Here is a 23,270-nt window from a genome sequence, read left to right as displayed (position 1 = left end):
GGGGATATAAAAGACCTGTTGCACCGATTACGTACTAGCATTTGATGAAATAACTCGCAACTTGTCGCATTCAGAATGGGCTTCAAGCAAGAAAATTACTACAACTCAGAGGAAAGGATTTGGTATGGCAAGCCTGAACGTACATATTTCTCAAAGGACCAATCTATCGGCGAAATTATTTTTCGCGAAATGAAACGTCATCCCAAACTTATAGCTCAAGTAAGTGATTAAACAGTATGGAGATTGAATTTAACAATTAATTCCCCAAAAGATTTCAGATACCGAAAATACAATTTTAACGCGTCAGGAACTTTTGTTGAACTCAATGCGAGTGGGCAGTTTTATGAGGAAAATGGGTATGGTTCAGACGGATATTGTGGGAATAATAGCGAGAAATACAACGCATATATTTGCCGTAGCTTACGGTTGCTTCTTCAATGGAATTGCCTTTCATTCGCTTAACATTAACTACGATGAGTCGACGATTAAGAAACTCTATGATATTACGAAACCACGTGTGATATTCTGCGATGGCGATGATTATGAGAAAGTTAAAGCAGCTACGGTACATCAAAATGTGATAATTGTAACAATGAGAAATCATCACAAAGACTCTATAAGCATCGACGAAGTGCTGGCCACAACTATCGAAGATGAATTCAAGCCAGCTCGCTTGGAACAAGGCATTAATCAGACCCTAGCCATACTCTGTTCTTCAGGTACGACGGGAACACCAAAAGCAGTGACAATTAACAATAGTCACAAGATTTTCAGCTACTGCCCGTAAGTTAAGTTTCATAAATCCCAAAAAAAATCTAATTTTTTGATCTACAGTTTGACCATTGATGATGTTCAGTACACCCCCAGTAGCCTGGACTGGGTCACTGGACTCTTGACAACTGTCACCTCAGGAGTTTACAGCACATTGAGAGTTATTACCGATAATCTGTTTGATCCTGCACGTATGTTGCGTATGATTGAAAAATATAAGATCACCTGGTTACTTCAGCCGCCCCCTCATTTGGCAATGATAGCCAATTGTAAGGAATTTGATGATGCCAATTTGCAGAGTATCCGATGCTATATGTACGGAGGTAGTCGGACTTCCATTGAAGCACAAAATTCTATTAGAAGTCGCTTACAAACCGACTGCATGACAATGGTATATGGTATGACGGAAGTGGGAATTATGGCTGCCATAAATCAGAATTTCGATAAGAAACCCAACTCGGCAGGTCGCGTAGTAGATGGCATGAAGATAAAGATTCTCAATGAACAGAACGAGACACTTGGTCCGAATGAAGTGGGAGAGATTTGTGTAAACAATGGTCAACATTGGTCAGGATATTATGGCAATCCAGAGGAGTCAATAAAAATTAAAGATTCTGAGGGATGGTTTCACAGTGGCGATTTAGGCTATATGGACGACGATGGTTACCTTTATATTATTGAACGCAAGAAGGATATGCTCAAGTACCACAACATTATGTATTACCCCACCGAGATCGAACAAATTATTTCCCAAATGCCCGATGTGGCCGAAGTTTGTGTCTTTGGTATCTGGAATCAATTCAACGGGGATGAGGCGGCAGCTGCTGTGGTAAAGAAACCTGGCTCACAAATACAGGCTCAGGATGTGGTGGACTTTGTGCAAAGTCACACCGATGTGATATATAAGCAATTAAATGGCGGCGCTATCATTATGGATGAGTTGGTGCACAGTGCCAATGGTAAAACAAATCGTGTAGGCACAAAGGCCTATTTTCTCGATATTAAAGATAGAAACTAAGAAGATAAGAAGCCGATTTTGATGACAGTTGACACTGATTATTTAGTTAATTTCTTTCTTTTTTTGTTGTGGCTTTTTCTTATATGTACTATATTGAAATAAATGTACAATATGTAAATAAATAGAAAAATATCATCAGTCAAGATCACATACTGATCTTAGCTTCTTGATTTAATAGAATTTTAAAAATAATTTTTTCTATTTTTAAAATCATCTTCAATCAAAATATAAATTTTACAAATTGAATTATTTGCGGTTTTTATTATTTAAATTTAATAAGGGGGTAGAAGGTGCCTGCCGTAAAAATTTATGTAAAGGCCAGAAAAAGGTATTCCCCACCACAAAAAGTATATTTTGATTAACTGTTTCATCTTTTGGGTACTTTTTACTGGTATACATCAATATGAAATTATATTTAAAAAAAAAAAATTGAAAATATATTTAATTTATTGTTTTGGTCAGTTTTGGCTATACACGCCTACTTCTGTATTTATTAGATTTTTTGTTTTGCTTTTAATAATACAAATCTAATCATGACAATTATTTTCATTATATAAACAAATTAATAATTGATAAAAGCTGTTGTTAGCGCAGAATGTCATACTTCATTATCATGCTGAAAAGAGAGAGGAACTTGGGTGGTTGCTGATAACAATTACTGAATAGTTTAGTTTGAAACACACAGAATTGTTGATGCAGGTCTGGTGGGTACAACTAAACCAACCAGCAGTACTGAATGACCAGTTAATAAAGTCAATTATATTATAGCTTTCCATCCATTCAATATGCATTTATAATGATATATAAGCATATTATGCAATCAACTCAATTGCCATTCACGTGTGTCTCTATTGACCCCTCCAAACACTTTTAAATAATGGCGACTCACAATGTACTCAGCTAGAATTGGAAGCTAGTAGATAGCGCTCTCTGCTCCCAATTAGTTGAATGTATATATTACATATGCGAGTATAAACAAGTTTTTTTTTGCAAGTCAAGACGGAGAGTTTTTCGTTATCTCAGATGTTTAACTTTGTTACGCTGCGGGTATAAAAGACGCCTTGAATCGATTGCGTGTAATCATTTGATGAAATAACTCGCAACTTGTCGCATTCAGAATGGGCTTCAAGCAAGAAAATTACTACAATTCAGAGGAAAGGATTTGGTATGGCAAGCCTGAACGTACATATTTCTCAAAGGACCAATCTATCGGCGAAATTATTTTTCGCGAGATGAAACGTCATCCCAAACTCATAGCTCAGGTAAGTGATTAACAAGTATGGAGATTGAATTTAACAATTAATTCCCCAACAGATTTCAGATACCGAAAATACAATTTTAACGCGTCAGGAACTTTTGTTGAACTCAATGCGAGTGGCCAGTTTTATGAGGAAAATGGGCATGGTTCAGACGGATATTGTGGGAGTTATAGCGAGAAATACAACGCATATGTTTGCCGTAGCTTACGGTTGCTTTTTCAATGGTATTGCCTTCCATTCGCTTAACATAAGTTACGAGGAATCAACAATTGGGAAACTTTTTGATATCACAAAACCACGTCTGATATTCTGTGATGGTGATGATTACCAAAAAGTAAAGGCAGCTACGGCACATCAGAATGTGATGATTGTAACAATGAGAAATCATCACAAAGACTCTATAAGCATCGACGAAGTTCTGGCCACAACAGTCGAAGATGACTTCAAGCCAGCTCGCTTGGAACAAGGCATTAATCAGACCCTAGCCATACTTTGTTCTTCGGGTACGACGGGAACACCAAAAGCAGTGACTATTAACAACAGTCACAAGATTTTTAACTATAACCCGTAAGTTGAATCAATCTCGTAATTTTCCAAAGTGGTACTAACTTTATGCTCTACAGTTTGACCACTGATGATGTTCAGTACACTCACAGTACCTTGGACTGGGTCACTGGACTCTTGACAACAGTTACTTCAGGAGTATACAGCACAACGAGAGTTATTGCTGACAATCCCTTTGATCCTGCACGTCTGTTGCGGGCCATTGAAAAATATCAGATCACCTGGTTACTTCAGCCGCCCTCTCAGATTGCAATGATAGCCAATTGTAAGGAATTTGATGAAGCCAATTTGCAGAGTATTCGATGCTATATGTATGGAGGTGGTCGGACTTCTATTGAATCACAAAATTCTATTAGAAGTCGCCTACAAACTGACTGCATGAACATGGCATATGGTTTTACGGAATTAGGAACTATGGTTTGCATGAATAACAATTTCGATCAGAAACCTAACTCAGCAGGTCACGTAGTGGAAGGCTTTAAGCTAAAGATTCTCAACGAGCAGAACGAGACACTCGGTCCGAATGAGGTGGGAGAGATTTGTGTAAACAATGGTCAACATTGGTCAGGATATTATGGCAATCCAGAGGAGTCAATGAAAATTAAAGATTCTGAGGGATGGTTTCACAGTGGCGACTTGGGATATGTGGACGACGATGGTTACCTCTATGTTATTGAACGCAAGAAGGATATGCTCAAGTACCAGAACATCATGTATTACCCCAACGAGATCGAACAAATTATTTCCCAAATGCCCGACGTAGCCGATGTTTGTGTGTTTGGTGTCTGGAATCAATTCAACGGAGACGAGGCGGCAGCTGCTGTGGTAAAGAAGCCTGGCTCCCAAATACACGCTCAGGATGTGGTGGATTTTGTACAACGCCACACAGATGCCAAGTACAAGCAATTGAACGGTGGTGCTGTCATTGTGGATGAGTTGGTGCGCAGTGCCAATGGCAAAACAAATCGACTAGGCACAAAGGCCTATTTCCTTGATATTAAGGATAGAAACTAAGATGTTAAGTAACACACATAACAAATTGCCACAGAAACTAATAGTACACCAAACGAGGGGCAATATTTACAATATAAACTCACCTTAATAGTGTACATGCTAAGTTACGCCGCTTACTTGCAGCGGCCATTAGTAGAACTAACGCGTCAAAGAACTTCTTGCCAACTGCTTGATTGCACTACTTGCAAAAATCTTCAATATTCATTCTCCTCACATATGAATATTTTTTAATTTCTCATTTAACAAGAAGCAGTTTTCGAATTAAAATTGTTATTTAGTTAATTACTGTAAGAATATAAAATAATAAATAAAGCTAAATATTGATCATCTTAATAATGCCTATTTCAAACTGCTTGCACCTACTGAACTGCTTGATTTTACTATATCATCCAGCAATTGGTCACTGGCACCAAACAATTAGCTTTCTGTTGTGTTCAAAATGCTATTGACTCTTTTATTGATAAAAAACGGTAAGTTGAAAAAAATACACGTCAAAATCAAAATACAGATTACTATATCAACAAAATATATGATGATATCATCAATAAATCAAGATAAGCTGATAATTCCACCTCCAATACCTGTCCGTTAAAATACTATTGACATTTCACATTGTTTAATTTAATACAGCATTTCATAACTCATTCAGGAGTAAGTAAGCAACATAATATTAATTGGTGTTTGTCACTTACAGCTTTATTACTCTTTGATTATCTTTGTCTCTTTCCCTCGCACCGTTGAATCTGCGCTAGCGAAATGAAGAGAGATTGAAGAAGCATTGAAAATAACGGCACTTGCGAAAAATAGCGCTACACGCGGGTTTTTTAACTTTTTTCATAAATAAGACAATTATTTAACCGTAAATTAGCAAGAACAATAATAAATCACACTTTTCAATAGAACTGGCCATTTAACTCGAACGATCAAAGGCAAATACATGCGCATGCGAGCTGGGGTTTGGAAATGCACTCACTTGAGGTTATGTATCACACAATGCACACAGGACAAAAAAAACCAAAGAAAACATTGATTTATCGAACGAGCGATCGAAGGAATTAATATTTAGCTCATTAATTGTAATTCGCACTACAATTAACATGTTTTTACACCGAAATTTCGTATAAAAGCGCAGATTTGACGCACGACTTCTGCACTGCTCCTTCGATGGAAACAAACTGACCGTTTTGTGTCCTGTAAGCTTTTGCAGTCACACTCTTTAATCATTTGAATCTTATACGCCGTATAAGATAGACTAATGCAAGTCTGCTTAGTCTTATATTCCTCTTGTGAAGGGTTTAATTACTTGCTAAATAAAGGCTGCAAAGTCAAGAAGAATAAATCTAAATCAAATTAGGCAAGTTGTCTGTTTATTCACTTAAATATCTTTGTGATCATCGATTAAATCATTTGCTTACAAACAGTCAGTATGCATCTGCATTAAAAAGCCTTAGACTTACATAGGTCTATCACAAAATATGGTATATGTTATAATATGCACTACTCGTATTTACATTAAAATTTACACATCGTATTTAGTACTTACATATAACTATCGCATGCTTGTCTCTATATACATAAGCCTACTTAATACCTTCAATTGACGTAAGTTCTACTACTATGTACTATGCACAATCTGCATGATATTGCTTTCACAGCGAACCGACCTTCTCCATAAGGTACCAGGGCAGGAATACGGATGCTGCCACAACGGCTACGCATGTGGCACAGAGAGCAACTGTGGTTGATAGGTTTGTAATCGAGAAGTGATCGTCTGTGTGATCAAGCTCTTCGTTGGGATGCTTTTCGAATTCCAGCACTTCAACGTCAAATCGAAAACGAACCTTTGACGATGGCGACTCCTTGCGCCAGACCAAATGTCCAGAAGATTCTCGCCTCTCCAAGCTCCATTTCGGATCGTGAACTGCAAACAAACAAAAAAATACATATATTAAAAATCATATTTATTACAAAATTTAAAAATACATTTACTTCATAGAATCAAGCAAGAAAATTATAGGCAAATTTGTGTTGCATACTTTTTGGCTGTACCTTAAAATTCTAAAATGTTTCTTCCAAGCAAATGAAGTTCTTATAAATAGAAAAGGTGGAGAAGTACATCCTTCTCCAATAAAAATAAATACATATATACATTTAAATAATTTAAATACATATAAGCTACCACTTTCCATAGAATTCAAATCAAATAAATAAGTAGAACACATTATTATATTCTATACTGTATATTTACCTGATCCAGTCATTGCGCTACTATTGAATTGACAACAATCTGAAACGAAAATAAATGCAATCGATTAATATAATCAGTAGGCATGTAAACAAACAACTTGTAATTGTAATTCAACAAGTGTTCGGTGCGTTGACCTTCATTGCATTTGTGCCCATGGAAATTAAAGCTGACGCCTCAACTTCTCACACGTTCTACTCGAGCTTCGACTATCTAATTAACATTCTCGACCAGTAGTTAATTAGACACAAAAATACATGACAAACGTGTTAATGATCAATGTATATACGAAATCGAATCTCCAATCGAAGGCGATAACTTGCCCCATTTTGCAATATTCCAGTTGGTGTCGCGTAATACCTATTTTTATTTAATTGCTGATATACTACAAAGAAAGTCTCTACATATTCATATTGTATGTAAAGAGGCCAGAACAGACCGAGTATTCAATCAATTGTCGGCATTGACAACATCACCTGACTCTTTGTTTAACCTATCAATCGTCGTGTCTGCTTTCCACTGCAACCACAATGAATTTCATTTCACGTGACCAGACAACCTTTTCTCCCTACATTTTCCTATTTCTATATTTCAGCATTGATTTTTGGTCGAACATTAGGAATGGTGGATGTTTCAGTCAAGGTCTAAGCAACCGTGGAATATCGACAGGTGTGTAGCAAATTTCTTTGCGACGTGCTGTAAAACCTCGCTTTGAACTATTCAGCAATATTATATTCTAATATTCAATGCACAATTTGACGTATGAGTAATTTTATATAACTCATACGCAGTCATCAATCAGATTAATCTACACTTTGAGTGGTTAACGAACAACAATTTTCGCATACTATATCGTAAAATGGAGTCTAATTATAGAATACCATAATGCCGTAAAAGAAACACTTAGCAACTCTATATAATAAATTATAATTCACACTGACTTGTGACATTGTATACACAAATATTATATATTATTCATTGTTCCTTGAGTACCATAAATATTCATTTAAATTTAAACTAATGTATTTTCCATTTCAAGATAAGCAGAATTGTAAAAGGCAATAAATAATGAAAGTAATTTGCATTTGATTTTGTTTTTGTTTAAGGAATCTAAAGGCACGCGTATTCAGCAAATCGCTTCACTCACAGATGTTCTTGAATTGATTTTTAGTCCATAAAAATGGTTAATGGTAATATTATAGTATACACATATGGATATTTGTGTGCATAAAAAGTTAGAGAACAACTCATTGAAACAGATGCGGATGCTGCATTAGCCAAAAAAGACTCAATGAATGTGAATGACGTAAGACGAGCACACAATTGTGGAAGCGAAACCTCTTTGCATATTTCACTGTAATGTGTGTGCACACACACTATCAAGTGGATGGGTCACAGTGTCACAGAATATATTTAAAAAGGGTATACTTAATTATAGTACGATATGTTTAGCGAACACACTCCGTTCGAGGAATGTTAAATAAACTAAACGTGGCGTTAATCTTTAGTCGAAAGTACGAGTATATTTGTTTATTTTGCTTTGTTTAGTTGATGTCAGCATATGTATATATGTATGTACGTATAAAGTCGAAATGTATACCTGCGGCTCATCAAGTAGCCTGAAAATAAAAGCACTCGTATCTAAGTCAATAAAAATGACCACATTTTCCCTAATTGTGAAATGGAGATAACCCATGACTAAGACAAGCAATTGTTTATTAAAGACGTGCGTAGGTCTAAAATAGATTTAGTGCTTTGCATATAAAGTATTTTTTATTAAAACTGAAGATTGCATTTTTTTTACCTGTTTTCAAATACTTAAGCAATTAACAGGCCTTCAGCTCTAAATTTTTGTTGCGAGTTTTTGGTTTTTTTGTTGTGTTGTTTTTTAGCACTGCGCAATGCCGGTTTTTGCAAAGTGTTATTGTTGTTGCTGTTTGGAGCACAACTCGGCACGAGAAACTTTGGCCGATGAGTAGCCAACGAATCACACTCGTATCATATGAGTGAGTGTCTCACTCAGCTAACGAATTTTGTCCACGAGCCCAGCGAAATGTCTTCGGACTTTGAGCCAACTGTCGTCCACAGCTCTTAAACAATTGCATTTAAAATGTACATATGAGAATACGAACATATGATCATAAATACATATGTATGTATGTGTGTAAATTTTGTTCATATAACAAATATATGCGAGTAAATCAATCATATCATATTGAAGCCGAGCTATCGCCATTGTTTTTGTTCATTCCATTTAAAATATACTATAACATTTCACACACATGTGTGTGTGTGTGCGTGTGTAATCTTATTTTAAATTGGCTCTTTCCTATTGTTGTTGCCTGCTTGCCACTGTCGCTGCCGTTTGTGTGTGATAAGATTCACAAAGAAAGAAAACGGCAACGTCAGCTGGACTTTTATTTTAATCAATGAACTCGCTCAGTCCACCCTCTTCGTTTTTTTATCAGCTGATTTCGCGTCATTCGCCAAGTTCCCACAACACAACGTACCACTACAGTGAAGCCACGCAAAGACAGTTAAACTCTCTCAAAAACATAAAAGAGTTTTATATACATTTTTCATAAGATGTTCACTAACCAAGTTAAGAATATAACATACATTTTTGCAAACGTTCAAATTTAAATATTTTTAGTTAGCGAGCACTCACTGTATCAATTAAGTGGAACATTCCAAGCTTTAACTCTTAAGCACACACAGACACGCGAATATCTTTGCATATTGTACGTACGTGGGCGCATATTCGTTGTACGCTTGCTTCACTGTAGACGAAATGCCAAGGTGGAATAGTTCAAAAAAGCGCAAAAAATAAAAGCTGACAAATCAACAGTAAAAACTCACTGGAACTAAACACGCGCCATACCCAGCAAGTAATGATAAGCGTGTAAATCACTCTTTAAGCTAATTGATGTACATACATATAACATACATCAGTACATACGTGGCACATATAAATGTACATACAAACATACATACAAATGTGCGTAGAAAAGTGGCGCGACCATCAAATTATGTTAATCACTGTCACTCACAATATTATTTGTTATTGTTTTTCTGTTTTCGTTATTGTTACAAAATGCATATTTCTGATTATTTATACATACAAACACACACACATGTAACATGCACAATGAATGTAAAGTACGTGTGACTTGACGTGTTTTACCGTTTAGAATTGCAAGACGACGACAGCGACGGCGACGGAGGCCAAAGCTGCGCTCATTAATTTGTCAACAGCTGATGCACACACACACGCACACAGTCGCGCACACCAGAAATGCAACTGAACTGTTTAAGTCGATCTTGGGTTTCGTAAATATGTGTGTGTGTCTCAGTGTGAATGAGTGAGCGAGATTGAGCGAGCGTTGATGTTAGCTCGAACTACACGACGACGCGCCCAACTATCGAGGTCTAAGCATAGACACAGACTGGCGCTGGTTCGCTCGATAGTATCTATAGGAACCCCCATAGGCTAGAGCAGCCGCACCGCTGCTGTAGCCTCTGCTGCTGCCCCAGCGCTAACCGTTTGCGTTGCGTTGCGTTGTTTTGAGTTTGCGAGCGTGCGAGCGAGCGAAAAGAGCGAGAGACCCAAAAAACTGGCTGTGTGCTTGGAGGCTCGGCTCCATGGTATAGTATACAGTAGTAGACGGAGTAACAGAGGCAGAAATGTAGTACTTTTTCGATATCTAGCAGAACACACACATACATACATACATCCACTTAATATTTAGGTATGTGCTGGTATGTCTTAGAACAGTGGTCGCTTTGGTAGCGTCGTCAATGTCAACACAAATTTGGAAAAGTGTAGATTTTGTTGTTTATTAATTATTTCCCAATATGCGCTGCTTTTAATACGATCATAAGAGAGTAACAAATATTGCGCTGATAACGAATTTATTTATTAACAGAAATGAATCATTAAAAAAATGGAAAATCTATATTTATTATATATAAATAAATAATAAACACAATGAGTATGCACGCTTCCTAATAATATTTTATTATTGGTCAGTAAATAAATACTAACTATCCTCAATAACTTTTGCAGCTCACGATTTCTTCAAGAATCATTTAATACTCTAATTAATTCGAAAACTAATTTAAATACGAATTCCTAATCACATAAAATATGTTTATTTATGTACCTTTAATAAATAATACTTCACTCTGTAGAAGATATGTACGTAATACCCAAAATTATACCTTCTTTCTAGTCGATGGCCTTAGTTGCTAGCACTCCCTTCTTTTAGTTATTATATTATTTTGTATAATAATTAACATGTAAATAATAATAATGATATATGTACCTTCTTACTATTATGTTTTCGCTACTCCAAATTTGTACATACACTTGAAATTATAGCGCTTCTAAAGATTATTGGTAACATGTCATAGGTCAAGCACTCTCTTCAGATAGTCGGTTTTAAAAAAGAGGAAAGTCACGTACAATGTATGTGAAGGCAGAAAATATAAAAAAGATAAAATTTAAATTTAAAATTTGCTACTTATGCACAAATTTAGTTTTTCTACTATTCTTAAAATACAATATTTATTTATGTACCTCCATTTTAAGTATAATTAGTGAAATTTTTCATAACACTTCGACTCTGCTTTTTGTTTGATGTAAAAAATTAATCGATTATGCTAATAACATCTGTAGTTGCAAAATTAAAGTTTATATTACTAACTATTTTCTATTCTTTGTTTAAAGCTATATGTTTTTCTTGGGAGAAAATGATGTTTTGTGAGTACAGGGTATTCGCGATGCTAGGTTGATATACTTCCCTTTATAACGATGTTTCCACGACATCTAAAAATAGCCAAGCTCGGTTGGTTGCCCTTTTCGTTTGAAATTAAGCGAGACTCTGGGCATCCAGTTTAGTCAAATAGTATTATAGCACTGTGACAGATAGTAGTATAAGTAGAGTATAAACAAAGACAAAACACTGGCATCCAGGCGGTACGGTCTTCCTATTGTTGTTCTTGTTTTTTGTTTGTATTCAGTATGTAATATAGATATGTATTTGTGTGCACGCCTTGCGACGACTACTGCGATTGCACACACACACACACACATACACATACACATACACAGATAAGTACATAGTACAAATACATTTGTCCGAGTGTTAAAGACTCAAAATCTTGACTGTTGTCACTTGCTCTGTTCTTCTCGTTGGGTGAGGAGTGACTTCGGATTGTGTTCTCCGTGTGGACCTAAACTCAGGCAGCTTGCAGTGAATTTGGGAGCACACCACAGTCATCAGCGTAATAAGCAATTCATTCTTTGGAATAATGACTTGCAACCGTTATGTCTGAAGCATCAACATCTGGACGATCACACTCGGAAGACCTTTCTAGGTATCTAATCTCACTTATTTGGCGCGTTAACGTTGACTCTTCATTAAAAGATCGTTGTATTCACAGCAACAACTGTCGTCTGCAAGAGGTGCTGAAAACGTGTGCCAACATTCAGTCACTGGAATCGCTTTATCCGTGTCCGCAACCCGATAGCGACTTTAACGACGTGTACTTCACTACGCCGACTGTGGAGGACAAGATGATCTCACCCAATCCGTATTCACTGAGTGGATTCATATCCAACAGCAGCTGTGCGACCAGCGAAGATGCCTTCACCGACATTGTGCTGGAGGATGACAATCGCATCTCGTTGGCCTATGAGAATCTATGTACAATTCCAAGACGATTGGCGGACAAGTTTGCAGCACAGACCAAGTTCCTTGACTTGAGTCACAACAATTTTCAGAACCTCAAGTTTCTTTCTTTCTTTGAGGATCTGCATACGCTCATCTTGGATCGCAATGGTAATTTAGATGTGAACACACTTCCCTACCTGCCCAACCTCAAAATATTGTGGTAAGTTATCATTGAAGTGGTGTCTGAATTGGTTTTCAATAAACTTCAACTGTAGGATAAACAATTGTGATATTTGCAACATCACCGATTGGATACATCGCATAGAGCGACGCTGTCCGGCACTGGAGCAGCTTTCCTGCATGGGCAATCCGGGTATTCAAACCGTATTCAAAAATCACGGACCCGCCACAGCTGAAACCTATGCTCGCGACTATATACTCCAAGTGCTGCCAAATCTCAAGTATCTGGACGGTGTACCGCGTTATGGTTACGGCGAGCAAGATCACACCATGGAAAATGGACGTCGAACTGCCGCCTCATCCTCATGTGCGTCCATGGCTGGACACGGACAAGAGTCCACGAGCACCTCGGAGAAGCCACACAGAGGCAGCAAAGGTGCATCGCCCACGCTCAGCTTTAAGGAATTCTTTCGAGTGAAGCCGGCAAAGAAGTTGCACACTCGCAATGGCAATGGTTCGTCCACCAACTAAAGATTCGAGCGTATCTCAAACTCAAGAACTTTCCATTGAGTTGAAACACACCACACAACACAAAGATTGTTGCATTGGGCTGCTGATGTTTTATTTTTAGTCCAAGCAATGATGAGGCCTTATCACTTCAGGCCTTTGCGATGCCCTAGCTGTTGTCCAGTCCATTGCACTCGATTACACCTACAGAGAGACTCTCATATGTTCATTGTAAATATGTACAATCTGTATGTGTACATGTGTGTATGCGAACAAAACAATGATGATTACAAATTCAATTCAATGTGGACTGCGAGAAGATTCCACTAACCCCATTTACAATAATAATACACAATAGCAAACAGTACGGTATCTATTAGAGCTTAAAAAATAAGTAACATATGACAGTAAGCAAACACCTGGAGTTTTCTTGACTATCTATATTATACTCCTTAAATTTGCCAATAAGTAAAATTGATTTAAGTTCTTATACGCTAACTATTCAAAATACCCAATCAATTGTGTTCTAAATCCAAAAATCGAACTTGTTTGTTTTATTTCAAATATTAGCTATAAATCTCGTACAAAGTTTGTTTGTTCAATTCTGGTTGATATAATCAACACATGTGCCAGATCTATAATTAATTTTGCCATATTTAAACAGCTTATATTTGACCAGAAATATGCGAAATGCTACGTCAAATGCCAAAGATTAAAGATTAAACACAATATGAAATAAATTTCAATTAAGCAAAAATCCACAAAAAGTAATTAATAATCGATATATTGAATTCAGCTCTTTATTAATGCTAATACACAAAATTGGCCAATTGTTTGATACATCATTTATAAGATCGGGCGCAAAGTGCATTAAATGAGTTGTATATATTGTATTTAGGATTTTAGCTAGACTTATTAATGCACTCTTGCTTTGTAAGATTGATCGAGGCTGGGGACAAACACCATAACAAAACTATAAGATGAATATAATATACACGAATTTGGCTGATCAGCTCACGTTGCATTCGTGTTCTTGAAACATATAGTAAGACTATTTGTAGATGGTATTTTAAGCATATTTGGAATTGTTTACGTTTTGTCGGGTATTGCACCTATGCTAACAACATCATCGTTAGTTATGGGTCAATTCGACTTGATCTCCAAACCACCGAAAGCAGAATCCAGCGATGCTATTAATTTCTCATTGTTCTTGATCGTTGTGTGGTTGGCAGTATGAATCGAAGCCTGCTCCAAGGCCCATTGAGCGAGCTTCTGAGACTCCTTGCGCTTCGAACTCACTGCCTTTGAGTTGGCCAAATAACTGCAGCACAAAAAGAGACCATAGAGTGCACGTAAATTGTGTGGATTGAGTTTGATGGCCTGCGAGTAATAAGTGCGAGCGATTTCAATGTTTTCCAAGCCACCCTGCAAAAGCAACGGAAATGATTTAAATTACTTTTAATTGACAAAATATAAATGCCACTTTACCATAGTGTAACGGATCTCGGCCAGACGTTGATGTATCAGATGACTGTGGGGATTGTGTAGCAGCACTTCCTCCATGCAGAATGCTGCCTTGCCATATTCACCCTCGCCCATGTACAAGTTGCACAGTTCCTGCCACGCCTCCTGGTCCGACATAAATCTGTAAAGGAATGTTTACAATTAGTACAGATCTCAACCAGCAAAATGAAGGGGCGATGACATTACTTTTTCAAATAGGCATTCAGTTCTTTGATGGCATCCAAGCGCAATCCTCGCGCCTTCATTATAGCAATCTTTCGTTTGCGTGGCGCTGCATTTGTCTCATCCTTCTCAATGATGGCATCCAGCACTTCGATGGCTGAATCGTACTGTTCGAGTGCCTCCAATCGCATTGCCTTGAACTTCATCACACGTAGGCTGCCGGGAAACTCTTCGTTCAGTTGCTTTGTGCACTTTGTGGCAATGTCGAAGCGTGCAGTGTCCAAGGCAGCCACAATGACTTGCTCTAGTATCAAATGCCGTTCATTACCGGTCTTTTGGACTTTGTCCTCCAGTACTGCCACCCACAACTGAACCACCTCATCGCTGTGTCGTCCAGACTCCTCGCGCCATTTCCTGAACTGATCCCGCACATCTGGAAAACAAATTAAATGTAAATCTCATCATTAAACTCTATTGGTTAACTAGCTGCATATGTGTGCATGTGTGTCTGTGTAAGTACACATCAGTTTGCCGCAACTAAGTGGGGCATTTATTATTATTCAATTAAAACAACTGTTCAATGGAAGTGTCAATGCTCTATTTTGATATTTACCTGACCAACTCATTTCTTCGTAGTTTAACGACATTCTTATTTAAAGTATTTAAAAAAAAATATGAATTTGCAATTTGAAGTCTTATTTTCCTTCACACACACACTAGTAAACTGAATGAACTGTCAGAGAGCAATAGCTGTTTAGCTGCCCTGGGAAACAGCTGTTGTGCAGTACAACCCTGGTTCTGTGCGTGCTTTTAATCATTTTTAGCATAAAGTTGAAAAAAAGCTGTTAAGCAAAATGCTGCAGAAAATTAAATTTTTTTAAGAAAACCAATAAAAAAATATAATAAATTTTTCCCTCATTATGCAATTATAATAATTAAAAAAATGCGATATTAACAGACTATTTAAAATTACGCGCCATTTTAAAGGAACTGCTGTAGTTTGTATGTTATCTCTAAACAAGTGAAACCAGCTGTGGTTGCTAGGGGTTTCTTTATTTTGGTATATTTATTCAAATGCAGTTAAATAAGCGTGTTTTATAAATAAAAAAAAAGTTTAAGGAAGACTGAATTCATGTACAAAGGATAATTATAATAATAATTCAAAAATAAATGTTTATTATGTGCCTACAAAAAAAATAATTTACCATAAAAAATCGATGCTATAAATAAATCGATAACGTCATCGATATTTATGAATATCGCATACTTGATGAATGAATGCCTACGCTTTCGACGCCAACAGAGATTACACTGACTGGGGCGGTTGTCGCTCTGAAAGCATCGTTGGTAGTTTATTATCAAAACCAACGGGCTCGAAAGTGGATGCTACGCTTGGGATTATTACAAAGAAGCTATTTCTTGCATAGAAGACGCCAATTGGTCAAGACTTTCCAACACGGAGCAGAAACAAAACAAAGAGCACAACGTAAACAAACATGCCTCAACAGGAGCAGGGCTCACAACAAACATTCCTCGGCTTTGACTTGAGCACGCAAAAGGTAACTAAACTACTACGAGTAAATATGCATATAATTATTAATTAAACTAGAAGTAGCTATAGTGATTTGCCATGAGCGCCTCCAGTTCCGCTTTAGTTGCTTACGCGGCACATATCTATGCAGATGAGTCGTTCTCATTGAAAAGTTCGCAATGTTATTGGAAAAGGTTAAATGCGAAATTCTAATCTCAAAGGCAACACTTTGCTTATCAATTTCGGGCCATAGCCTCGAACCTAATTATTTTCATGTATTTGTTCATTAATATGTATGTGTTTACTCATGGTGCTACAATTCAATTTTAGCCAAGTCGTGCCATAACTTTATAGCCAGTTTGTTTGATCGGTTTTATTCGACACCCACTTGTAGCTGTAGCAAACTCAAGAATCATAAACACATGTCAATAATGAAGTACACACATCTGCAAATCTTCGTGTATGTATGTGTATCCGTGTTTGTGTGTGTATAGAGTAAGCCGTGACGTAAACATTGACTCTCAATCGCCCTTTAGGCGGTTGTCCGTTTAACTGTGGTTGCTGATGTTTGATCGTTACTTTTAAGGTGTGTCTGTCTCTTAAGGACTGCCGCACTGACAACGTCCCATGACACGCCCAAGGACATTTTGCCCGTTTGTCAAATTAAAATGACATTTTCCGCAAATTCTCCTGGCAATTAAAATGAACTCAGCTTTTGACTTCGGAATACTTTTCCCCTTTATTTCTCCCATTTCGTGAGCATTAAAAGAGTCAGTCAATTAACTTTTACGATTTTCATTGCTTCAGTTGTTCTAAGATTTAAAATGTTCTCATAACAAATGCTTGAAGCTAGCTTTGCCTTTGACTTTACGTTTAAAGTTTGGGAAAACTGTAGCTCTTAGTTTCCTCAATTTCGTTAGGATTCTTTACATAAATTTTAAACAAGCAATTATCATTAAGTTGATTGACTCTAAAGTATGTTTTGCATGGCTTAATTTCTTTTTAAATTTATAATTTCCTCGAAATTAATGTTTGTCAGAATTTCGATTTAAATTCATAATGATACCTTTTAGTCGAAAAGTACTTAATAAGGTGCTTTTCAAAGCCAACTTAACTACAGAACGGCAATATTGTATGTGCAATAGTAAGTTTGTGCCAGAAACTAACGTAGAACAGAACTATTTAGGCTTTGACTTGAGTACTCAAAAGGTAAGGCCAGCGAGGTTATCTTAAAGAATGAAATATTCTATTCCCCATATAATCAACAATCTTTTCAGCTTAAAGCTATTCTATTGGGCTCGGATCTAAGTGTGGTTGCTTCGGCAGAAGTAAAGTTCGACAGTGATTTGCCCGAGTTCCGTACCACAGGAGGCGCCAATGCAGGTCCCAATAAATTCGAGTAAGTTTTCCACATAATTATACACTCATTGTATCCTAATTTCTGAATGCTCTCCAGGTTCTTTGTGCAGCCCGTCATGTGGGTCAAGGCAATGGACATCGTCTTGGATCGCTTGGTAATGCAGGAAGTTGATTTGGGCACAGTGGTTGCCATCTCTGGCTCTGCACAACAACACGGTTCTGTTTACTGGTCAAAACACGGCATTGCGGCTCTACAAAATCTCGATTCCAATAAGTTTCTGCATGCACAAGTTGATGATTCGGCTTTTGTGGTGAATCGCACTCCCATCTGGATGGATGCATCCACATCCAAGCAGTGTTTGGAAATGGAAACGGCCATTGGTGGCATGTCCAAAATGGTTGAGCTGACAGGCTCGAAATGCTATGAACGCTTCACGGGACCACAAATACGAAAGATCTATCAACAACGCACGCATGCTTATGAGGATGCCAAACGAATCTCTTTGGTTAGCAGTTTCTTAGCTTCGCTATTTCTGGGCAAAGTGGCGCCAATTGATTATGCCGATGGATCAGGCATGAATCTGTTGGATATACGCAAAAAGACCTGGTCCAAGGCTTGCCTCAATGCCTGTGCTCCTGACCTAGAGGAACGCCTGTGCGAACCAGTCAGTGGCTTCACAATTCTTGGCAAGGTGTCCGACTATTTTGTGCAACGTTTTTGCTTCTCTGAAAATTGTCAAGTTGTCGCCTGTACTGGAGATAATCCATCGGCGCTGGCCGGTATGATTGTCGATCAGAATTGGCTCAGTGTCTCCCTCGGCACCAGCGATACACTAATGATGAGTCTGATAGAGCCACCAAATTTGGAGCAGGGCCATGTGCTGTGTCATCCAACCGAAATACAGCAATATATGGGTCTGTTATGGTAGGTGTTAAATAATCCTATTAATTGTGGCAATAACTGATAAATTTGCCATTTAGTTTTAGAAATGGTTCTTTGGTGCGCGAAGCGATGAACAAATCGGAGACTAACGGCAATTGGGAGAAGTTTAATGAGTTGCTGGAGTCGACACCTCGTGGCAATTTTGGCAACATGGCAATTCACTTCGATGAAATGGAAATTATACCGAAGGCAAAAGGAACGCTGCGCTGGAACAAAGACATTGACATCAATTCCGCAGATGCCAAAAAGGGTGTACTCAAGTAAGTGCATATAAATAATCAAAATGTAATGTTTACTAATTTTGTGCATATTTGAATTTTATAGATTCAGCTCGCCTCAAATCGAAATACGTGCGCTAATTGAGGGACAGATGCTGCATCATCGCGCCATTGCCGAGGATATGGGCTTTCTTTTTGGCAGCGAATCCAAAATTCTTGCCACAGGCGGTGCGTCGGTCAACAAATCTATACTGCAAGTCATTGCTGACGTCTTCAATGCACCCGTTTATCAACAGGTGAATTGTTTGGTTTTTCTGTGTCTCGCTATAATTAGTAAATGTGTATTTCTTTCAGACTGAGAGTGAGGCTGCACTCGTGGGAGCTGCTTATCGCGCTGCGTATGCCTGCTATATTAATGCTAATGACACGAAAGATATTAAAAGCTATCGCGACTATATTCTAAGTCTTACGCCAAACCTCCTAAAACTTGTCTGCGAACCAAACAAGGACAGTGAGTCCATATATGTGCCTATGCTGCAGCGATATCGGGACATGGCTTCAATCTTAGAGAGCCAATAATATCGTAACAACCCTCCGTAATATTTAAACGAAAATTTAGCATTCCACACTACTACTAACTAGTATCGACTATCATGCGATTCCAGACACCACAAACACATACATTCCACACTCATATATTTTTATACACTGATTATTAATGTATAACTCTGAAAGTGCAATTAACAAACAAAAAATTATGCTGTGATTGACAATTTTTTTATTACGATTGCAAAAGCATTCACAAAAAAATAAACATTTACAAATGAAATGCTAATGTTACGTTATTGATACTACTTTTACTTCTTGCGACCACCACGCTCCTTGACTTGGAGATGGACGGTGGTGCCGCTGAGCAAATTATAGAATGCCATGGTATTGTTGTCTTTAAAGAACATGCCCTGAAAAAATAAATTAAAATTCTGCATTAAAACGTTTAAGGCATTAACGAACTGATTTACCTCGTAGAATATCTTTTGCTTGGCGGGTGGCATGCCCGTTTCGTCCTGTAGCTTTGCCTTGAGGTTGGCAATGGGATCAGTTAGCGCCAACGTGACGGCAATCATTTGACCATTCAGCTTCCATTCCGATTTGTCCGTGTTCGGCACTTGCACTTGAATAGTTACAGGACTCTGTAAATAGTTTAAAGCGTTATTTAAAGCACTTTCATGGTGTATTCTATTAATAAACCTGACCTTGTGCAAGGAAATAAATTCTGCCTCGGGTATGAGATTATCTTCGGAACGTATCTTCTTAGTGGGCGGCTCATCTTCCATGGGCATAATCTCGACTGGCGGCGCCGGTGAAATCTGCGGTGGACCACCACCAGATGGCATATTCATGTAGCCACCAGGACCTCCACCATAAGGTGTAGCTAAATAAAAAACAAAATCAATAATGCATTGAAATAATTAAAGAATGCTCAACTTACGCATCATGGGAGGTCGCTGCATCATCATCACCGGATTGCCAGCAGGTGGCATGTTGTGTGGCGGCGGCTGCTGCTGATGCTGTTGATGTTGATGCATCGATGATGGCGGTGGATGCGACTGATGATGATGATGGGGTGGCGGATGGTGATGACCGCCACCTCCACCACCACCTTGGTGATGCTGTGGCTGGCTGTGCGGATGATTGCTGTGCTGATTCTTCGAAGAGGATGGCTGCGGTGGCGCCGATAGAGTTGCCTTGTTACCCACTGGCTTGGGTCCAATTTTCTCTTTCTCCTCGTCGTGAAGCAGACCCTTGACCTTGTGTATTTGATGGATTTGATCTTCGAGCGTAATATTGGCACGAGCTGCACGCGTTGCTGCCTCCACACTGGATGTATGACCATCCCAGGTGACACGATCATCCTTTTTGGTCTCTTCCTCGCCCAGTTTCTTGCCAATAACAGTTTCTTCATCGCCCACACCAAAGATATCTGTACGTCGCTCGGCCAACTGCTTCAAACTTGCCTCGATAGCAGTGCCAGCAGCAAATACATTGTCCTGATTGATCTTTTCAACCGTGTGCTTGTCACGCTGCTCCACCCAGCGTGGATCGAGCAAACCAATGCGCATATGCTCCGATACCTTGGAAGCTGGAATCTTCTCTCCAGTAATTGGCGATATAAGATATTCGTCAGTTGCCACTGGCGCTGGCTTGGGCTGCGTTGCCTTGGGATCGTATTTCTTGACCACGACCTTATCATGCGTTGGCGGCAACATGGGTGCCACAGATGGCTGCATCTTTGTGGTTGGTGTATCCTCATCACTGGATGCTTCGTCCATATCTTGTACCTGTGTGTTGTCACGCTTGGCATTCGCCGGTTGTCCATAAGCGGTGGCATTCTTCATCTGGATGCCCACACGATTCTCCATTTGTGACAACTTGACGCCACTGTCCAGGTGACTGGCCAATGGCGTGTCATCCTCATCGTCGGATTCAATTTGCATTTCAATGTCACCTTCCTCCTCCAATAGACGCTCCTCCATGAGCACACGAGCGCCAACTTCATCAGGATTGGTTGGTGGCGGAAAGTTGCCGCTCTCAAACGGTTGATAATCCACCGTTTCCACAACGACAAAGTCATGCCAATCAATCTGTGCATAGGCAACACGTTCACGTTCTATTTTCTCCTCTTCCCGGCGGCGTTGGGCCTCCTGATGCCGTTGCCAATTGGCGCGGTATTTGACCTGTTCAAGCACTTTAACCTGACTGGCACGGCCCGGAGAGCTTTCGAAACGTAGCTTGGTCAGCAAATCCTTTGGCGGTATCAGCACTTTGGTGTACTGTTCCAGCAGTTTCGTAAAGTATTGAAACAGCGAATGCTGCGGCCTCAGAAAATCAAATTGGAAATTCCTTTGTTCGCGACTCATCAAATTGGTAAGAAATTGTCGACCATTTCGGGCCACAAATTGAGCGGTTAACTTTACAATATCCCTGCAAAAAGCAAAATCGAAGTAACTATTGCAATAAAGCTAAGAGATTCACTTACAAATCCATAGCTGCAATTGAGGGCGGATCGGCAATGAATTCAAACTCCGCTGGAGGCTCTTTGGGCACAAACTGCTGCTCGACCACCTGCTTTAATATCTCCTGCTGCCGCTGCTGAGCTGCACTGCTCACAGCCAGTTGCTTAAGACCCGCGACTGCCGTTAAGCCAGCATCTATGTGGAATACAAAGTTAATCAACTGTAGTTGAATTTGTTAATGCTTCACACAAATTAAATACTTGCCATTGCCTTCCCGAAACTCATTGACCTTGTGTCTATAGTATGCGTGATAGGGATCACCTCCATTTAAAAAGTTAAACTTTGGGTTTCCTAATTCGTTTTGCCGGATGCGAGCTTCAAACTCGGGTCCATTACGGGCCACAAAACTAGCGGTTTTGTCGACAATATCTAGTTAGTTATAAAATTGAGTAATATGGCAAACCTTACGCTGTGTATAAATATATATTATGATTTTTTTCTTTTAAAAAAGGATACTTCTAACTTCCGGGGGCGGGTAAATAATGCCCACGATTGGACCAGACATTGGTTTGGATTGCTCATTATTGAATTGCTCGTTGGAGACATCTGCATCTAGTGAGGGCATTGCTATTGGGAATTTCTTTACGATTATATTCAACTTTTAACACGTATTAATTGTATTTTATTAATATTAAAAGTTGCTGTACACACCAAAAACACGATAATTCGGCAAAACGCAGACACAGTGTGACCGCTCTGCTACATTTGCAAAACACCCCGTTTTAGTACTTTTCTGCACAGCCCCTTAACATTGGCATTATCATTAACATTAGTCGATAACAGAAAATTTGAAAATAGTGTTAAAGGAGCTGTAAATGTTACCAATTAGGATAAACTTATGAATTAATATTATAAATAATAACGACCTTTCAGCTTAAGACCTTTGTTTATTGTTGTATAAAAATACAAAAACATTCCAAGTTTTCATTAAAATTAAATAATTCAAATAATTTCAAACAGAGCTCATCAAGCTCTTAAAAATACACATATAAACAATCAAAAAATATTGATTTTTTGATAAAATAAATGTTATAAGACCAAAATACAAAAACGAGTACCTTTTTCAGTTAAAATATAAACTTTTATTTAACATATAAACCCAATTTTATAGTCCAGAATAAAGCCTTTTTGGATTGATTTAATTTACAGGTATGCGTCAATATTGCCTTGTATATGAAATGTTTTAAAAGAATCGTACTTGTTTGTAAAAATTCGTATTTTTGGAG

At 38.3% G+C, this 23,270-nt stretch overlaps 7 protein-coding genes across 12 annotated transcripts; 4 read left to right on the top strand and 3 right to left on the bottom strand.

Moving 5' to 3' along the window:
• The first annotated feature begins 44 nt into the window (after positions 1-44).
• Positions 45-1,888, top strand: LOC132785849 (uncharacterized). The gene is made up of 3 exons (XM_060792139.1): positions 45-219; positions 272-783; positions 835-1,888. The coding sequence occupies exons 1-3, from the start codon at positions 76-78 to the stop codon at positions 1,787-1,789; spliced, it is 1,611 nt and encodes a 536-aa protein (XP_060648122.1). The 5' UTR covers positions 45-75; the 3' UTR covers positions 1,790-1,888.
• A 565-nt stretch (positions 1,889-2,453) lies between these two features.
• On the top strand, positions 2,454-4,945 carry LOC132786716 (uncharacterized). Its single transcript, XM_060793335.1, has 3 exons — positions 2,454-3,051; positions 3,104-3,615; positions 3,672-4,945. The coding sequence occupies exons 1-3, from the start codon at positions 2,908-2,910 to the stop codon at positions 4,624-4,626; spliced, it is 1,611 nt and encodes a 536-aa protein (XP_060649318.1). The 5' UTR covers positions 2,454-2,907; the 3' UTR covers positions 4,627-4,945.
• A 1,031-nt stretch (positions 4,946-5,976) lies between these two features.
• LOC132786214 (uncharacterized) lies at positions 5,977-10,334 on the bottom strand. 3 transcript variants are annotated; one of them, XM_060792678.1, is made up of 4 exons: positions 10,056-10,334; positions 8,676-8,961; positions 6,875-6,913; positions 5,977-6,547 (listed from the first exon to the last, which is right to left on the bottom strand). In XM_060792678.1, exons 3-4 carry the CDS (start codon positions 6,885-6,887, stop codon positions 6,276-6,278), a joined length of 285 nt encoding a protein of 94 aa, XP_060648661.1. In that variant the 5' UTR covers positions 6,888-6,913; positions 8,676-8,961; positions 10,056-10,334; the 3' UTR covers positions 5,977-6,275. The 3 variants fall into 3 exon arrangements, with proteins under 3 accessions (XP_060648661.1, XP_060648660.1, XP_060648662.1); XM_060792677.1 differs by lacking the exon at positions 8,676-8,961 and having other exon boundaries at positions 10,056-10,333; XM_060792679.1 differs by lacking the exons at positions 8,676-8,961; positions 10,056-10,334 and adding an exon at positions 9,540-9,562.
• Positions 10,335-12,040: 1,706 nt separating this feature from the next.
• LOC132785560 (uncharacterized) lies at positions 12,041-13,777 on the top strand. Its single transcript, XM_060791710.1, has 3 exons — positions 12,041-12,250; positions 12,317-12,766; positions 12,822-13,777. The coding sequence occupies exons 1-3, from the start codon at positions 12,201-12,203 to the stop codon at positions 13,255-13,257; spliced, it is 936 nt and encodes a 311-aa protein (XP_060647693.1). The 5' UTR covers positions 12,041-12,200; the 3' UTR covers positions 13,258-13,777.
• A 242-nt stretch (positions 13,778-14,019) lies between these two features.
• On the bottom strand, positions 14,020-15,648 carry LOC132785561 (ER membrane protein complex subunit 2). The gene is made up of 4 exons (XM_060791712.1): positions 15,533-15,648; positions 14,944-15,352; positions 14,722-14,878; positions 14,020-14,658 (listed from the first exon to the last, which is right to left on the bottom strand). Exons 1-4 carry the CDS (start codon positions 15,564-15,566, stop codon positions 14,377-14,379), a joined length of 882 nt encoding a protein of 293 aa, XP_060647695.1. The 5' UTR covers positions 15,567-15,648; the 3' UTR covers positions 14,020-14,376.
• A 558-nt stretch (positions 15,649-16,206) lies between these two features.
• LOC132784868 (xylulose kinase) lies at positions 16,207-19,638 on the top strand. Of its 2 annotated transcripts, none has more exons than XM_060790751.1 (6): positions 16,207-16,478; positions 17,728-17,849; positions 17,907-18,734; positions 18,791-19,012; positions 19,077-19,266; positions 19,325-19,638. In XM_060790751.1, the coding sequence occupies exons 1-6, from the start codon at positions 16,416-16,418 to the stop codon at positions 19,547-19,549; spliced, it is 1,650 nt and encodes a 549-aa protein (XP_060646734.1). In that variant the 5' UTR covers positions 16,207-16,415; the 3' UTR covers positions 19,550-19,638. The 2 variants fall into 2 exon arrangements, with proteins under 2 accessions (XP_060646734.1, XP_060646733.1); XM_060790750.1 differs by lacking the exon at positions 16,207-16,478 and adding an exon at positions 17,372-17,659.
• An 87-nt stretch (positions 19,639-19,725) lies between these two features.
• On the bottom strand, positions 19,726-22,749 carry LOC132784866 (splicing factor 3A subunit 1). 3 transcript variants are annotated; one of them, XM_060790748.1, is made up of 8 exons: positions 22,696-22,749; positions 22,501-22,611; positions 22,249-22,413; positions 22,008-22,179; positions 20,460-21,952; positions 20,224-20,402; positions 19,990-20,160; positions 19,726-19,929 (listed from the first exon to the last, which is right to left on the bottom strand). In XM_060790748.1, the coding sequence occupies exons 2-8, from the start codon at positions 22,607-22,609 to the stop codon at positions 19,828-19,830; spliced, it is 2,391 nt and encodes a 796-aa protein (XP_060646731.1). In that variant the 5' UTR covers positions 22,610-22,611; positions 22,696-22,749; the 3' UTR covers positions 19,726-19,827. The 3 variants fall into 3 exon arrangements, with proteins under 3 accessions (XP_060646731.1, XP_060646732.1, XP_060646730.1); XM_060790749.1 differs by having other exon boundaries at positions 22,501-22,624; positions 22,696-22,718; XM_060790747.1 differs by lacking the exon at positions 22,696-22,749 and having other exon boundaries at positions 22,501-22,667.
• Positions 22,750-23,270: the final 521 nt, after the last annotated feature.

This window comes from Drosophila nasuta, chromosome 2R (genome assembly GCF_023558535.2).
Source record: "Drosophila nasuta strain 15112-1781.00 chromosome 2R, ASM2355853v1, whole genome shotgun sequence".
Taxonomy (NCBI): domain Eukaryota; kingdom Metazoa; phylum Arthropoda; class Insecta; order Diptera; family Drosophilidae; genus Drosophila; species Drosophila nasuta.
This window is presented reverse-complemented; position numbering and strand designations above follow the sequence as displayed.

Bases quoted from the DNA above. Each gene is read 5' to 3' on its own strand.
- LOC132785849 (XM_060792139.1), top strand. From the start codon at position 76: ATGGGCTTCAAGCAAGAAAATTACTACAACTCAGAGGAAAGGATTTGG. The intron at 220-271 runs GTAAGTGATTAA...ATTCCCCAAAAG, and splicing joins ATCCCAAACTTATAGCTCAA to ATTTCAGATACCGAAAATAC. The intron at 784-834 runs GTAAGTTAAGTT...TTTGATCTACAG, and splicing joins AAGATTTTCAGCTACTGCCC to TTTGACCATTGATGATGTTC.
- LOC132786716 (XM_060793335.1), top strand. From the start codon at position 2,908: ATGGGCTTCAAGCAAGAAAATTACTACAATTCAGAGGAAAGGATTTGG. The intron at 3,052-3,103 runs GTAAGTGATTAA...ATTCCCCAACAG, and splicing joins ATCCCAAACTCATAGCTCAG to ATTTCAGATACCGAAAATAC. The intron at 3,616-3,671 runs GTAAGTTGAATC...TATGCTCTACAG, and splicing joins AAGATTTTTAACTATAACCC to TTTGACCACTGATGATGTTC.
- LOC132785560 (XM_060791710.1), top strand. From the start codon at position 12,201: ATGTCTGAAGCATCAACATCTGGACGATCACACTCGGAAGACCTTTCT. The intron at 12,251-12,316 runs GTATCTAATCTC...TTGTATTCACAG, and splicing joins CACTCGGAAGACCTTTCTAG to CAACAACTGTCGTCTGCAAG. The intron at 12,767-12,821 runs GTAAGTTATCAT...CTTCAACTGTAG, and splicing joins CCCAACCTCAAAATATTGTG to GATAAACAATTGTGATATTT.
- LOC132785561 (XM_060791712.1), bottom strand. From the start codon at position 15,566: ATGTCGTTAAACTACGAAGAAATGAGTTGGTCAG. The intron at 15,353-15,532 runs GTAAATATCAAA...TTTGTTTTCCAG, and splicing joins CGAAGAAATGAGTTGGTCAG to ATGTGCGGGATCAGTTCAGG. The intron at 14,659-14,721 runs GTAAAGTGGCAT...TTGCTTTTGCAG, and splicing joins CCGAGATCCGTTACACTATG to GGTGGCTTGGAAAACATTGA.
- LOC132784868 (XM_060790750.1), top strand. From the start codon at position 17,510: ATGATACCTTTTAGTCGAAAAGTACTTAATAAGGTGCTTTTCAAAGCC. The intron at 19,013-19,076 runs GTAAGTGCATAT...TGAATTTTATAG, and splicing joins GCCAAAAAGGGTGTACTCAA to ATTCAGCTCGCCTCAAATCG. The intron at 19,267-19,324 runs GTGAATTGTTTG...TATTTCTTTCAG, and splicing joins ATGCACCCGTTTATCAACAG to ACTGAGAGTGAGGCTGCACT.
- LOC132784866 (XM_060790748.1), bottom strand. From the start codon at position 22,609: ATGCCCTCACTAGATGCAGATGTCTCCAACGAGCAATTCAATAATGAG. The intron at 22,180-22,248 runs GCAAGTATTTAA...TATTCCACATAG, and splicing joins TGAGTTTCGGGAAGGCAATG to ATGCTGGCTTAACGGCAGTC. The intron at 20,161-20,223 runs GTCAGGTTTATT...AACTATTTACAG, and splicing joins AATTTATTTCCTTGCACAAG to AGTCCTGTAACTATTCAAGT.